This window comes from Carassius carassius, chromosome 18, assembly GCF_963082965.1.
Source record: "Carassius carassius chromosome 18, fCarCar2.1, whole genome shotgun sequence".
NCBI lineage: Eukaryota > Metazoa > Chordata > Actinopteri > Cypriniformes > Cyprinidae > Carassius > Carassius carassius.
The window spans coordinates 25,765,407-25,782,674 of record NC_081772.1 but is presented as its reverse complement, the minus strand read 5'-3'; the positions used below and the strand labels follow the sequence as shown (position 1 = coordinate 25,782,674).

The 17,268-nt window shown below is 39.1% G+C and overlaps 1 protein-coding gene across 14 annotated transcripts in view; it reads right to left on the bottom strand.

Annotated features, from left to right (window-relative positions):
* Positions 1–4,095: 4,095 nt before the first annotated feature.
* The window catches only part of LOC132092740 (neurexin-3b-like), a 539,941-nt gene continuing 526,768 nt past the window's right edge, over positions 4,096–17,268 (bottom strand). For 11 of the 14 annotated variants that reach the window (XM_059499108.1, XM_059499109.1, XM_059499113.1 and 8 more), the window contains one exon: positions 4,096–6,437. In XM_059499108.1, the coding sequence (XP_059355091.1) occupies positions 5,491–6,437 (947 nt within the window). In that variant the 3' untranslated portion in view covers positions 4,096–5,490. Of the gene's footprint in view, positions 6,438–7,741; positions 8,299–17,268 lie in introns of all 14 variants that reach the window. The other 3 variants (XR_009422247.1, XR_009422249.1, XR_009422248.1) reach the window with 2 other exon arrangements.

Genomic DNA, 17,268 nt, shown 5'->3' with positions numbered 1-17,268 from the left:
TTGAACACTGGAAAAGGAATTGGAATTATAAGCTTTTGTCAAGACAAGACTAGACAAGACATAATTGTTCTTAGAGCTGACAGTGGCCATTTTGTGTTTAACAACTGCCAGATTAAAAGTGAGAAAAAGAGAAAGAGTACAATTTCGAGACAAAAACCTTTAACAGTTTCTTTATTGGTATAACAGTAATGCTTTGTTCTGTCAATTTTGATTCTAAATTATATTCATTGTCTGGGTATAAAGTCCATGGCATTTTGTTTGTGTGTGCAGCTCTCTTAAAAACATGCTTTTCAATTATTTACCAAAATGCTGAGGGATTAGATAAAGGAATATCACAGAAACCAGGGGACTGCAAGGGTATACAAAAAGATACAAAATAGATACTTTGTTTCACTAACCCAAACTAACAATGAATAATTGGTTTATTATTTATTTAATATTCCATGCTATTAGAAAGTTTGAAAATCCCTGGTCTATAGGGCTTATCATATGCCTTCATTGCACTTGAAATATTCAGTATAGTGCTCAAGTCAAATTAACTCTTATGATGTTTTTGTAGTAAATGCTTTGCAGGAAAGAGTTAAAATATTCAAGAGCTAAAATATTTAACAGTACTCGTTCACTTTTTTAGTCACCTTAGTTCAATATTTCGGATTCTTTTTCTCCATAAGCATTTTCCCCCTATGCAGAAAAACAACAACAATGGTACAGGACTTATAGCATGGGTCAACTTTTCAGCTGCACAAAGAAAGAAAAAAAAGGAAAAAGGAAAGACTTTCATATGCCTTCATGGCACTTGAAATATTCAGTATAGTGCACGTCATAATAACTTTTATAAAGTTTTCGTGGGCTTTGTCCTTTTTTGAGCTCAACAGCAATGATAGGGAAAATATCTACATGAAAATAATTATTAAATAAATTAATAAATGTTTGTGTTTCATAAAAAAATAAATAAACAACACATTGAATTTTTGAAGTGTCAGGAAGGAGGTGATTAAATAAGAGATTTTTCATTCTGGGGTGAACTATTACTCTAGTTAAGCTCATCAGTCTGAGATGTCATTGCTTAGCACTCATGATTGCAGCTTTCCCCAATTTTGGCCAGCACTTGTGAAGCCGACGTTTATTGATGGGGTTTGAGAGCTCATCGAATGCCCCATTTGGGCTCCAGCTGCGGTATGATGAGGAAAGATGTTTGAGTGATCTCATTACATTCATCAACATTAGCCACAACACTGATCAGACATAAACGAGTTCACATGATGCTTTGGCTAAGTATCATTTAATAATGCAGAAAAACTGCCAAATAAATTAGGATAATGAAAGGAGGAAAGAATATAATTGCCTAATGCCACGTTTCCATTTGGGAAGTGTTAGATTTCTAAATGACAGTGTGTTATCATTAATCTGTTTTTCAAAGTCAGTTATGCTTCGAATAGTCTTTGAATCTCTATAGAAACACTCATTGTATTGTCGATTATTGGTCTACCCTGTGGTGTGCCATTATCAGTGAGGTCAAAGTTACTTAACCAGTTAAGTTAATGCAGATAGATTTGTTACCCATCACCTTTGTTATTTCAATGACCAGAATCAGATTTATAATATTACTAGTATTGTAGTACTACCTTTAGTAAATGCTTTTAAGGAAAGAACTAAAATATTCAACAGTACCCATCCACTTTTGGGATTATAATTTTTTTTGTCACATTTTTCCCCATATGCAGATATATACATACACACATATATACAGTACAGACCAAAAGTTTGGACACACCTTCTCATTCAAAGTTTTTTCTTTATTTTCATCACTATGAAAATTGTAGACTCACACTGAAGGCATCAAAACTATGAATTAACTCATGTGGAATTATATACATAACAAAAAAAAAAAAAAAGTGTGAAACAACTGAAAATAATGTCATTCTAGGTTCTTTAAAGTAGCCACCTTTTGCTTTGATTACTGCTTTGCATACTCTTGGCATTCTCTTGATGAGCTTCAAGAGGTAGTCACCTGAAATGGTCTTCCAACAGTCTTGAAGGAGTTCCAAGAGATGCTTAGCACTTGTTGGCCATGTTGCCTTCAGTCTGCGGTCCAGCTCACCCCTAAACCATCTCGATTGGGTTCAGGTCCGGTGACTGTGGAAGGCCAGGTCATCTGGCGCAGCACCCCATCACTCTCCTTCTTGGTCAAATAGCCCTTACACAGCCTGGAGGTGTGTTTGGGGTCATTGTCCGGTTGAAAAATAAATGATGGTCCAACTAAACGCAAAGCGGATGGAATAGCATGTTGCTGCAAGATGCTGTGGTAGCAATGCTGGTTCAGTATGCCTTCAATTTTGAATAAATCCCCAACAGTGTCACCAGCAAAGCACCCCCACACCATCACACCTCTTCCATGCTTCACGGTGGGAACCAGGCATGTAGAGTCCATCCGTTCACCTTTTCTGCGCCGCACAAAGACACGGTGGTTGGAACCAAATATCTCAAATTTGGACTCATCAGACCAAAGCACAGATTTTCACTGGTCTAATGTCCATTCCTTGTGTTCTTTAGCCCAAACAAGTCTCTTCTGCTTGTTGCCTTTCTTTAGCAGTGGTTTCCTAGCAGATATTCTACCATGAAGGCCTGATTCACACAGTCTCCTCTTAACAGTTGTTCTAGAGATGTGTCTGCTGCTAGAACTCCATGTGCCATTGACCTGGTCTCTAATCTGAGCTGCTGTTAACCTGCGATTTCTGAGGCTGGTGACTCGGATGAACTTATCCTCTGCAGCAGAGGTGACTCTTGGTCTTCCTTTCCTGGGGTGGTCCGCATGTGAGCCAGTTTCTTTGTAGCACTTGATGGTTTTTGTGACTGCACTTGGGGACCCTTTCAAAGTTTTCCCAATTTTTCGGACTGACTGACCTTCATTTCTTAAAGTAATGATGGCCACTCGTTTTCCTGTACTTAGCTGCTTTTTCTTGCCATAATACAAATTCTAACGGTCTATTCAGTAGGACTATCAGCAGTGTATCCACCTGACTTCTGCACAACACAACTGATGGTCCCAACCCCATTTATAAGGCAAGAAATCACACTTATCAAACCTGACAGGGCACACCTGTGAAGTGAAAACCATTTCAGGTGACTACCTCTTGAAGCTAATCAAGAGAATGCCAAGACTGTGCAAAGCAGTAATCAAAGCAAAAGGTGGCTACTTTGAAGAACCTACAATATGACATATTTTCAGTTGTTTCACACTTTTTTGTTATGTATATAATTCCATATATAATTCCACATGTGTTAATTCATAGTTTTGATGCCTTCAGTGTGACTCATGAAAATAGTCATGAGTCATGAAAATAAAGAAAACTCTTTGAATGAGAAGGTGTGTCCAAACTTTTGGTCTGTACTGTATATGTGTGTGTGTGTGTGTGTGTTTGTGTATGTATATATATTATTTTATTAACCATATAAATTCCAATATAAAAAAATAAAAAATCAAGACACGAATAACTATTTGCGATGTCATAGTGTCTTGTCTAGTGTAAATGTCAGAAACTTGGGATAAGAAACAAAGTTACACAACTGAAAACAACTGGGAACTTTTTATTGCTGGACATAGTTGTCAAGAGTTAAAACAATAACTGATGAACTGGGAAAAAAAAGAACACAAAATCTAAATTACAGCACACAACTCTGTGCTGTGATGATGACAAAAATAGAATGAATATACATGAGAAAAAAAGAGGAATTGCAACTACCACTAGCACAAATGGTCATAATGCATAAAAACCTAAAATAATGCAGGACAACAGCGCAACATGGTGAAAATAAGCAGAATGAGAAAGACAAAAAATAAATAACTGTGAATTTCAGAAATGTGGTTGCAGTATGAATCTAATCCATCATCCACATTTATTTTATGAGCTCTTGTAACATTGTTTAAATAGAAATCAAGAACCAGATATTGTGGAGGTTGATTTCTACCAGTTTACATCTTATGGTTTTCAAACATCTGACTCAATAACACCATCAAGACAGATTAACATACAATACTCTTCCATAACACTTTATGCAAGTACAGTGGGGCTCAAACATCTGGGACCACAGAGATAAAAAAATTCATTTATTTTTGTCATAAAATATTATCATAATAAATAAGCAATTTAAATGAAATGTTAGAATTAATTTTCATATTTATTTATAAAAAATGTTCTTAGTAGATTTTCGTCTGAGATTGATGCCAAAAGATTGAGCAAAAACCAGCTGTTGTCATCCAGCATAATTTGTGTACATCGGTGGAAGCAAGGAAATTTGACCCCTTCATATTTGAAGTTACAAAAATTATCTTACCTGTTTAGCAACATAGAAATTAGTGCAGAACCCTAAATATTTATTTTTGATTGATCATAATATTACTTTATTTGAAACCTTCTGTTAATTCCTCTGCTTATATTAGGTTTTGAATCTCAGATTTTCAGTGTGGGCTCAGACTTTTGGACTTCACTAGATGAGCTACATTAAACTAGATGTTTGTTAAATTTGTACAGAAAAAGTATGAAAATGTCAAAATGTTATCAACAATAATGAGCTACAAAGTACTGCATCTATGATGTAATAAAATATGTAAACATTTATTGTTTGACACAGGTTACTGTGACAACATGAAATATACACTTGTTCGCAGTGAATTTATATTCCTCAAATAAATTCATATTTCAGTCATCGGATTGTTTCGTTCACACTTGATCCATATGTGAATTGTGTGCAAATGTGAGTAAATTTAACTGAATTTAATGTTGAATGTCTCATTTTCCATTTGTAAAAGATGGATGCTTTTCAGTTGAATCTGGCTATGACAGAGCTCAATCTGAATATGAATGTTAAAGCAAGTCCTTGACGAACACTGTAAGTAAATAAATAATAATAATAGTAATAAAAATAAACAAAAATAAAATAACAATAAAAAATTACAAACCATTTTTTTAATGGAACACTTCTTCTCCAGCATGGTTTAGAAAAGTACTGTTTTATGGCAAATTTTCCCACTTTGCATCTCCAAAATGTTTCATTTCTCATCTTTGCAAAGATATCTGTATTACATCACACACATTACATGCATGTCCAAAATCATGACCAGTACCCATGATCATTATTGATTTGTACAGGGTTACAATGGACAAGGGTTGCTTTGTGTTTTTTTTTTCCTTTGTCTTTTTTTTACACCAAGGATTTTGTACCTCAGAAAGTCACTTGAGGGATAAAAATGTTGCAATATTTTACACGGGCACTGTCCCACAACCAGACAGAAAGTAAAGTATCAAGGTCCCCAGAGTCCTATTTTTTCCTTCTCCCTATGCTTACCATATGCTTAAGTGTGCTTCAAATCACATAACTTGGAAATAGGTTCAATGTGTTTGAGCTTTTAAAGGATGTGTAAAATCCCTGTTTTCTGTTCAAGATTTCTCAGATGTTGTTCTGTGTATATTTGTCATTCAGATTTTCATTTTACACATAGTATTCCTTGTCCTTGTCTTTGGGTCTCTTGTTGCTGGGACCCTTAGTGTTGGGCTGTTTGTCTTTGATTACTGTGCCATTATTCTGTGCAGAATTGCTGATGTAGTTCCGTGTTTCATCTACCTGATAGGAGCCCTCATCCCTGTTCCTGTATTTGTACATGGCATAGAGGAGAATGAGGATGCACAGGGCGGCAGCAGAGATGATACCCACCACCATACCCATAGTGCTGCTGGACTCACGTATTACCTCCGAGGCACCAGGAGGCACTCTCCTGATACCTGGCACGGTGGGCAGGGCACTGGGGATGGTGCGCAACATGGGCTGGGTGATGTACGGCCCCTTTGGTTTGGTGCCGTCCATGTCGAAAGATGTGGGGAGTGGTAGTAGCACTATGTCCGGTTGGGGTTTGATTTCACGGTTGTTCATTTTCCCAGCTGGGATTTTGGGTGCATGCTCAGGCATGACAGGTGATGCAGCTGAGCTCCTGAAGTCAGGCAGAGGCGGGATGGCCGTAGTCCTACCTGCCTCAGAGGCCTTGCTAGGTTTAAAGTCCTTTACTTCCCACTTGGGCGCAAGAGCTTTGTAGCCACCTTCGTAGGTCGACGTAGTCAAGATCTTATCTGTTACCAGGGAGAAGGTGGTGTAAAAATCTTCATCATCAGTAGGGGGGAGGCTAGAGTCGAAGGCCTCCCCAGAGCCAAAACCCGATATCACCAAGCCATCACCATCATCATCATCATCACAATCATCGCTGCCTTGGTCTGACAAGCAAGGTACACCTGCCTCGGTGGCAATTGTCAGGGATTCTTTGGTGGTCTCAATAATGTTGAGGATTGGGTGAAGGGTCAGGGGAATGGGGATGAAAGGGGCTCGAGTGGAAATAGGGGGGATGTCTATGGGATCCTCAACAAGAACAGGGATAACTAACTCCCCTCCTGGCAAGCAGAAGAAAAAGAAAGGAAATTAGTGTCCGTTCAAGTCTGGCTGCTTGCAAACAAGCATGAAAAAAATAAAGCAAAGCAAGAACATTTGAAAAGAAATATGAAAACAAACAAACAAAAAACACTTGTCTAAACCAATGGCCAAAACAAACCAAGTAAGAACTGAAAGAGATAACAGAAATGTAAAAAAACGTGGTAAATTTATCAAAAGGCTTGAAGGGACATGCAGGGTCTTGAGCTTTCATTTTGGCATACTCTATTTAATTAACCTCTACACAGAACACATGTTACCCACAATTATTGCACCCCTAAAACTTAGAGTGACTGAAATGAGTGAACCTTGAACATCTTTGTTTTGCTAAGTGTATGGATGAAAGTGCAAAGCTGAGCCGAACCGTTTTGAGCAACTGCTCACATTGTGAATTCATTTAGGAAATTTATGTCTAAGCATGCTGTTGGATCAATGAACATAAGACCAATGAAGAGCGTAATATATGGAACACTCTCTCTATATATATATATATAGTATTGAAATTTCTAATTTTCTGAACAGCTTATTAACACTTTAGAAAAAAATTACTTTATTTCTTGTTTCTTTCAAGTCTGTCACACTTGAGATGAGAGGCAATAGCCTTTTGAAAGTTCTTATGAAATTGCCACACTAGCACAATTTACATGACAGTTCAACAACACCTGAATGTTTGTCTCATATGTGAACACTAGTACCATATGTTATATGATTCGCATCACTCAGTTTGACAGAGACAATTTAATTGTTGAGAAAATAAACACATTAGGTTACACGTGAAAAAAAAAAAAAGATTGAACTTTAGTTCAAATTTTAACTAATTTATAGCAAAATATTGCATTTAGCTTGATTTACTGAATAAGGCTCAGTGTTCTTATGATTGATTACACAGAAACATGTTCTGGCTGTTTTTCATGAAGTTATTATTATTATTATTATTATTTATTATTTATTTATTTTTTAAACAAGTCATTTATTCAGATGGTGGTTCAATCTGCTCAACTTACACCAAGGTGGCTTTGCAGTTTACAAACAGAGGGCACTATAAGGCAACACAGGTTTTAAACAACGGACCAAAAGAAATAAAAGAAGAGGAAAGAAAAATAAAAGCAATGCAAACAACAATTAATGGTTAGAGCAAAACATTAGAAATATTCACAAACCAAATGCACGGAGAGTCAAAAAGAGAGTAGTAAAATACATAAAAAGAAAATTAGTCTAAATAAATAAATAAGGCCATAAAATAATTAATCAAAAGGTGGAAGCATACCATCAGTTTTGTGACTTACATCAACAAATTGCCCGCATGATTTTGGCAGGAAGAAAAAAAATTAAGAAAGTTGTGTAAGAATGCTTGGGGATAAGTATGGTAAATATGTAATGATTTAATTAGGCAATCAGTTTATCCTCTGATTTTATATATAACTTTTTCTTCTTAGACAAGATGATACAGGAGGCAACGAAACATACATTCACACCATGACATGAAAAATAACTTCACCACTCTTCTTTTGATAAATAAATAATTTTCTCTACAAAAGAAAACAGAACATTTTTTTTAAGATAATTTTGCTTTGAAGTATCTACAGCTAAATATTTTCTTTGTTCTTTTTAAAAATGAATTATTAAATGACTGAATATGGTACATACTGTACCATTGCCAAGAGGAGAAGGGGAGGTGCAAAAGACAGAGAAGGAGAGAAAGAGAGAGGGAGGCCTATGAACAGACTAGGTAGGAAATGACATAGATGGAAGTGAACGTGTAGGTCAGTTGCCATTTCCATGTAAAGGCGTTACGAAGCGGTCGGGTGGCAATAGAGCTTTGGGCTGTAAGGAAGTGATGGGGATATACAAACAATCAGCATATACATGCCCATCTACCAGATCATATAGCACTCTCAAGACTACAAGTACAGACCCTAAGCTGCAACTTCTGTCCCATGCAGTCTCCGTTTTGTAATTCAAATTTATACAATTTAGAAGTCAGATTTCAACTTGAGAAATGTTGACCAATATTTAATTGATTTTGAACATTTGAAGTAGACAGTGGTGAGGAATTTATTATTATTATTATTGTTTTGTCTTGAAAAATTGTGTGTATATATGTGACTGTATTTACAGGTATATAGTTCTAAATTGTTTTTGAATATAGACTTAATATTGGCCAAGCTAAACAAGAAAAAAAAAAAAAACTAAACAAGACTCATATACCAATGTATTGTTATTTGAACTTTGAAGAAGAATTCCATCCAAAAATGCTGAAGGCCACTTAATAATCAGACAGCTCATGGTCTTGGTCTACTTGATTCTTAGATTTGTAAAACATAAACAGAACTGACTTTAAAATCCAAGTGTTTAATTAATTATTATTAAAATGATTATTTTATCTAATCAAGCACAAAATGTTCCAAATGCCTCTAGCCAGTATACTGATCTATTAAAACTATATGGAAAATACAGCATTTTGGATAGAATTCTCTTTTGAATAAATGTATACAAAACACACCCACACACACCCACCAACCCACACACACACACACACACACACACACACACACACACACACACACACACATATATATATATATATATATATATATAAACTCACCTAAAGGATTATTAGGAACACCATACAAATACTGTGTATGACCCCCTTTCACCTTCAGAACTGCCTTAATTCTATGTGGCATTGATTCAACAAGGTGCTGAAAGCATTCTTTAGAAATGTTGGCCCATATTTATAGGACAGCATCTTGCAGTTGATGGAGATTTGAGGGATCCACTTCCAGGGCACGAAGCTCCCATTCCACCACATCCCAAAGATGCTCTATTGGGTTGAGATCTGGTGACTGTGGGGGCCATTTTAGTACAGTGAACTCATTGTCATGTTCAAGAAACCAATTTGAAATGATTCGAGCTTTGCGACATGGTGCATTATCCTGCTGGAATTAGCCATCAGAGGATGGGTACATGGTGGTCATAAAGGGATGGACATGGTCAGAAACAATGCTCAGGTAGGCCGTGGCATTTTAACGATGCCCAATTGGCACTAAGGGGCCTAAAGTGTGCCAAGAAAACATGCCCCACACCATTACACCACCACCAGCAGCCTGCACAGTGGTAACAAGGCATCATGGATCCATGTTCTCATTCTGTTTACGCGAAATTCTGACTCTACCATCTGAATGTCTCAAACAGAAATCTAGACTCATCAGACCAGGCAACATTTTTGTCAATGTCAATGTCAATGTCACCTTTATTTATATAGCGCTTTAAACAAAATACATTGCGTCAAAGCAACTGAACAACATTCATTAGGAAAACAGTGTCAATAATGCAAAAATGAGAGTTAAAGGCAGTTCATCATTGGATTCAGTTATGTCATCTCTGTTCAGTTAAATAGTGTCTGTGCATTTATTTGCAATCAAGTCAACGATATCGCTGTAGATGAAGTGTCCCCAACTAAGCAAGCCAGAGGCGACAGCGGCAAGGAACCGAAACTCCATCGGTGACAGAATGGAGAAAAAAACCTTGGGAGAAACCAGGCTCAGTTGGGGGGCCAGTACTCCTCTGACCAGACGAAACCAGTAGTTCAATTCCAGACTGCAGCAAAGTCAGATTGTGCAGAAGAATCATCTGTTTCCTGTGGTCTTGTCCTGGTGCTCCTCTGAGACAAGGTCTTTACAGGGGATCTGTATCTGGGGCTCTAGTTGTCCTGGACTCCGCTGTCTTTCAGGGATGTAGAGGTCCTTTCTAGGTGCTGATCCACCATCTGGTCTGGATACGTACTGGATCCGGGTGACTGCAGTGACCCTCTGATCTGGACACAGACTGGATCTGGTGGCCACGGTGACCTCAGAACAAGAGAGAAACAGACAAATATTAGCGTAGATGCCATTCTTCTAATGATGTAGCAAGTACATAGGTTGTTATGGGAAGTGTTTCCGGTTCCGGTTTACCTAATTAATGCAGCCTAAAAATCCTTTAACGGATTTGGATAATAAAAGCATATTAGTATGTTATGTGTATGCCAGGTTAAAGAGATGGGTCTTTAATCTAGATTTAAACTGCAAGAGTGTGTCTGCCTCCCGAACAATGTTAGGTAGGTTATTCCCGAGTTTGGGCGCCAAATAGGAAAAGGATCTGCCGCCTGCAGTTGATTTTGATATTCTAGGTATTATCAAATTGCCTGTGTTTTGAGAACGTAGCGGACGTAGAGGATTATAATGTAAAAGGAGCTCATTCAAATACTGAGGTGCTAAACCATTCAGGGCTTTATAAGTAATAAGATATTTTTTTAAAATCTATGCGATGCTTGATAGGGAGCCAGTGCAGTGTTGACAGGACCGGGCTAATATGGTCATACTTCCTGGTTCTAGTAAGAACTCTTGCTGCTGCATTTTGGACTAGCTGTAGTTTGTTTACTAAGCGTGCAGAACAACCACCCAATAAAGCATTACAATAATCTAACCTTGAGGTCATAAATGCATGGATTAACATTTCTGCATTTGACATTGAAAGCATAGGCCGTAATTTTGATATATTTTTGAGATGGAAAAATGCAGTTTTACAAATGCTAGAAACGTGGCTTTCTAAGGAAAGATTGCGATCAATTAGCACACCTAGGTTCCTAACTGATGATGAAGAATTGACAGAGCAACCATCAAGTCTTAGACAGTGTTCCAGGTTATTACAAGCAGAGTTTTTAGGTCCTATAATTAACACCTCTGTTTTTTCAGAATTTAGCAGTAAGAAATTACTCGTCATCCAGTTTTTTATATCGACTATGCAATCCATTAGTTTTTCAAATTGGTGTGTTTCACCGGGCTGCGAAGAAATATAGAGCTGAGTATCATCAGCATAACAGTGAAAGCTAACACCATGTTTCCTGATGATATCTCCCAAGGGTAACATATAAAGCGTGAAGAGTAGCGGCCCTAGTACTGAGCCTTGAGGTACTCCATACTGCACTTGTGATCGATAGGATACATCTTCATTCACTGCTACGAACTGATGGCGGTCATATAAGTACGATTTAAACCATGCTAATGCACTTCCACTGATGCCAACAAAGTATTCAAGTCTATGCAAAAGAATGTTGTGGTCAATTGTGTCAAACGCAGCACTAAGATCCAATAAAACTAATAGAGAGATACACCCTTGATCAGATGATAAGAGCAGATCATTTGTAACTCTAAGAAGAGCAGTCTCAGTACTATGATACGGTCTAAATCCTGACTGGAAATCCTCACATATACCATTTTTCTCTAAGAAGGAATATAATTGTGTGGATACCACCTTTTCTAGTATCTTGGACAGAAAAGGGAGATTCGAGATTGGTCTATAATTAACTAGTTCTTTGGGGTCAAGTTGTGGTTTTTTGATGAGAGGCTTAATAACAGCCAGTTTGAAGGTTTTGGGGACATGTCCTAATGACAATGAGGAATTAATAATAGTCAGAAGAGGATCTATGACTTCTGGAAGCACCTCTTTCAGGAGCTTAGATGGTATAGGGTATAACATACATGTTGTTGGTTTAGATGATTTAACAAGTTTATACAATTCTTCCTCTCCTATGGTAGAGAATGAGTGGAACTGTTCCTCAGGGGGTCTATAGTGCACTGTCTGATGTGATACTGTAGCTGACGGCTGAATGGTTGCAATTTTATCTCTAATAGTATCGATTTTAGAAGTAAAGTAGTTCATAAAGTCATTACTGCTGTGGTGTTGGGAAATGTCAACACTTGTTGAGGCTTTATTTTTCGTTAATTTAGCCACTGTATTAAATAAATACCTGGGGTTATGTTTGTTTTCTTCTAAAAGAGAAGAAAAGTAATCGGATCTAGCAGTTTTTAATGCTTTTCTGTAGGATATGTTACTTTCCCGCCAAGCAATACGAAATACCTCTAGTTTTGTTTTCCTCCAGCTGCGCTCCATTTTTCGGGCTGCTCTCTTTAGGGTGCGAGTATGCTCATTATACCATGGTGTCAAACTGTTTTCCTTAACCTTCCTTAAGCGTAAAGGAGCAACTTTATTTAAAGTGCTAGAAAAGAGAGAGTCCATAGTTTCTGTTACATCATCAAGTTGTTCTGAGGTTTTGGATATGCTAAGGAATTTGGATACATCAGGAAGATAACTTAAAAAGCAGTCTTTTGTGTTAGAAGTGATGGTTCTTCCATACTTGTAACAAGAAGTAGAATTTACAATTTTGGCTATATGAATTTTGCAAAGAACTAAATAATGATCTGAGATATCATCACTTGGCTGAATAATTTCAACACCATCAACATCAATTCCATGTGACAGTATTAAATCTAGAGTATGATTTCGACAATGAGTAGGTCCTGAAACGTGTTGTCTAACACCAATAGAGTTCAGAATGTCTATAAATGCTGATCCCAATGCATCGTTTTCATTATCAACATGGATATTAAAATCACCAACTATTAAAACTTTATCTGCAGCCAGAACTAACTCGGATGTAAAATCACCAAACTCTTTAATAAAGTCTGTATGGTGCCCTGGTGGCCTGTATACAGTAGCCAGTACAAACATAACAGGGGATTTATCATTAACATTTGTTTCTTAAGATAATGTTATATGAAGTACCATTACTTCAAACGAGTTATACTTGTAGCCTGCCCTCTGAGAAATCCTGAAAACGTTGTTATAAATTGAAGCAACACCTCCACCTTTGCCTTTTAGACGTGGCTCATGTTTATAACAGTAATCTTGGGGGGTGGACTCATTTAAAATAATGTAATCATCAGGTTTTAGCCAGGTTTCTGTCAAACAGAGTACATCTATATTATGATCAGTGATCATATTATTTACAAAAAGTGTTTTCGTAGAAAGGGATCTGATATTCAATAAGCCAAGCTTTATCATTTGTTTATCCATATTGCTTCTGTTTTTTATTTGTTGAACCTCTTTTTATTTGTTGAATTAAATTGTTAATCTTAACTTGGTTTGGACGTTTTTTTGTATTTTCTAGTTCGGGGAACAGACACAGTCTCTATAGTGTGATATCTAGGTGAAAAAGTCTCTATGTGCCGAGAATGAACTGACCTCTGTGACGGGAGGCAGCTAGCAGACGGTCGGTTTAGCCAGTCTGTCTGCTTCCTGACCTGGGCCCCAGTTAGTCAAGTATAAAAACTAAGACTATTTGCCATATTTCTAGAGAGAAGAGTGGCGCCACCCCAGGAGGGATGAAGACCATCTCTTTTAAACAGGTCAGGTCTGCCCCAAAAGCTCGTCCAATTGTCTATGAAACCTATGTTATTCTGTGGGCACCACTTAGACATCCAGCCATTGAGTGATGACAATCTGCTATGCATCTCATCACCACGGTAAGCAGGGAGGGGACCAGAGCATATTACAGTGTCTGACATCGTGCTTGCAAGTTCACACACCTCTTTAATGTTATTTTTAGTGATCTCCGACTGGCGAAGTCGAACATCATTAGCGCCGGCATGAATAACAATCTTACTGTATTTACGTTTAGCATTAGCCAGCACTTTTAAATTTGCCAAGATGTCAGGCGCTCTGGCTCCCGGTAAACATTTGACTATGGTGGCTGGTGTCTCTATATTCACGTTCCGTACAATAGAATCACCAATAACTAGAGCACTTTCATCAGGTTTCTCAGTGGGTGCATCACTGAGTGGGGAGAACCTGTTTAATGTTTTGATCGGAACAGAAGGGTGATGTTTTGACCCACGACTACGCTGCCTCACCGTCACCCAGTTGCCCTGCTGCTGGGGCTCTGTTAAAGGGAAACCGAACAATGTACAGGAATCCCTGAGCTAGACGCATCCAAAGCCGTATCTAGAGCCCTAACATTCTTACTGTCCTCAATTAAAGTTTGGATGCGTGTCTCTAATTCTGAAATCTTCTCTGTCAGCCTAACTATTTCCCTGCATTTATCACATGTGAATCCCTCATCAGCGACAGAGATAGATAAACTGTACATGTGGCAAGAGGTGCAAGAAACAATGATAGGAGAAGCCATTACTCACCGTGCTTGATGAAAATTCTTACTGCGGTTGTTTGATGAACTTGTGAAAAACTCTTTAGCAGAAGTGACTTCACTTCCTGTTATGGCTGCAGCGACAGGCTCATGGACAAATTTTTCACCGTAGATGCTGCTGCTTTGTTCACCGAACTGCTCTTCTTGACGTACGCTGCGTGTTTTGCAGTCTACAACTGTCCAATTTTGGTGAGCTCAAATTGTAGCCTCTTCTTTTTGCTATTTGTAGTGGAGATGAGTGGTACCCGGTAGGGTCTTCTGCTGTTGTAGCCCATCCACCTAAAGGTTGTGCGTGTTGTGGCTTCACAAATGCTTTGCTACATACCTTGGTTGTAATGAGTGGTTATTTCAGTCAAAGTTGCTCTTCTATCAGCTTGAATCAATCGGCCTATTCTCCTCTGACCTCTAGCATCAACAAGGCATTTTCGCCCACATGACTGCCTCATACTGGATGTTTTTCCCTTTTCACACCATTCTTTGTAAACCCTAGAAATGGTTGTGATTGAAAATCCCAGTTACTGAGCAGATTGTGAAATACTCAGACCGGCCCATCTGGCACCAACAATCATGCCACGCTCAAAATTGCTTAAATCACCTTCCTTTCCCATTCTGACATTCAGTTTGGAGTTCAGGAGATTGTCTTGACCAGGACCACACCCCTAAATGCATTGAAGCAACTGCCATGTGATTGGTTGGTTAGATAATTGCATTAATGAGAAATTGAACAGGTGTTCCTAATAATCCTTTAGGTGAGTGTATATATATATATATATATATATATATATATATATATATATATATATATATATATATATATATATATATATATATATTATGTCATGGAACGGTCTGCTATGCCCTCCTCTGGCGGCATCAGATCCCTCTCTCCTGAATATTAGGCATTTCCCAGTGTCCCTCTCCACAATCATCCCCGTCTAACACTGCTTAATTATCTTGATTACCTTTAGTGTTATCACCTGCACCTTGTCTTCTCCCCTTTATCTGGACTGCTCTCCCCTTTGTTATTTTGTGAAGTTTTGATTTACCCCTGGTCTGTGTTGCTATTCTCCGTATTATATATGGACTCTGAAACCTGATTGATTATCCTTTGCTACTATGCCGGTGCCTGACTCCGTGTGCCAAATTGCCCCTCTGTTTATGATTATCTGAGTTCTCTACGAACGTCTGCTTGAGTTCCCTTTTGATGCCAGCCTGAGTTTATGTCTGCTGTTCTCTGTTTAATTATCTGTATTAATAAACTGCTGCAGATGGATCTAACTGGCTCCGCCGTTTCATCACAGAAAACTTCAACTCAAGATCCAGCAGAGTTTCATCACCTCGCCAATGAGGTTTAATCCCAGGCTGCTGTGCTCGCTTCACATCAGCGGCAGCTGGTTAAACTAACCTCGCTCACAGAGGAACTTGGCAGGTCTGTTCAGACACTAACCCCGCAGATTGCAGCTGCTAGTCAGGCACCAGCCCCCACGGTACCTGTTCCTCTGCTGCCAGCGTGAGTACGATCTCAAATAATCCAAGATTATCCCTACCCGAAAAATATGATGGTTCACCCTCCACTTGCAAGGGATTTTTGTTGCAGTGCGAGCTCTATCTCAGCCAGCAGGCTCCAGAACATCGCACAGATGAGGGTCGCATCTTTCTCATCTGCACCCTGCTTACGGGAAAAGCGCTGGAGTGGGCAACGGCACTGTGGTCAGGTGGTCGGCTCACTACTATTACTTATGATGCTATTGTCACCCTATTCAGGGAAGTGTTTGATCACCCAGCTGGAGGAAAGGATCCAGGGGAACTGTTGCTCGCCCTGCGTCAAGGGAATTCCAATGCAGCGGATTACACTCTCTCCTTCCATACGCTCGCCGCTCAGACCGGCTGGGGGGAGGATCCTCTCAAACTATTGTATCGGAAGGGTTTGAATGCGGAGCTGCAGGGAGAACTTGCTTGTCATGATGACGGAAAGACCCTCAGTCAGATCATGGAACTTGCCACCCGGCTCGATCATCTCATTCGGGCTCGCCGCACTCCAGTTAGGACCAGCCTGAGTTTCAACCCGGTATGCACCTCAGAGCCCGAGCCCATGCAGATCGGATACACCCATCTCTCAGAGGCGGAACGTGAGAGGAGAAGGCGCAATCATTTATTTATGCATGTACTGCGGTCAGGCTGGTAATTTCAGGGCTTCCTGCCCAATGAAATTCACTTCTCGTAACCCTGCTGCGGTGAGTTCACGTTCACTCTCTTCTAAGTCTCTCACTGTGGATATTTAGTCAATTATTTATGGGCAGGTTGTAAAATCGAGGGCTTTTATAGACTCGGGAGCTGCTGGAAATTTTATTGACTCAACCTTTGCAAAAACTCATCAAATTTCTCTCCACTCTGGGGACAGGGGAGCGCCAGTACATCACACCACCTCTCACCCTCAGCATAGGCTCGCAACAAAGGGAGACCATCCAGTTTTACACTATTCATTCGCCACTTCATCCTATGATTCTGGGGTTTCCTTGGCTGGAGAGACACAACCCGCAAACTTCCTGGTCGGAGAGAAGGATTATCCAGTGGTCTTCGTCTTGTCTGAATAAATGCATACCCGCTGTCCAGGGTCCTGAATTGCCCAAGCATTCAGCGAGAGTGAAGCTTTACATTTACCTCCACATCGTGCCGTCGACTGTGCTATTGAGCTCCTGCCGGGAACCATGCCGCCACGCGGCCGAGTATACCCCCTATCTCAGCCAGAGACCGAGGCCATGAATTCG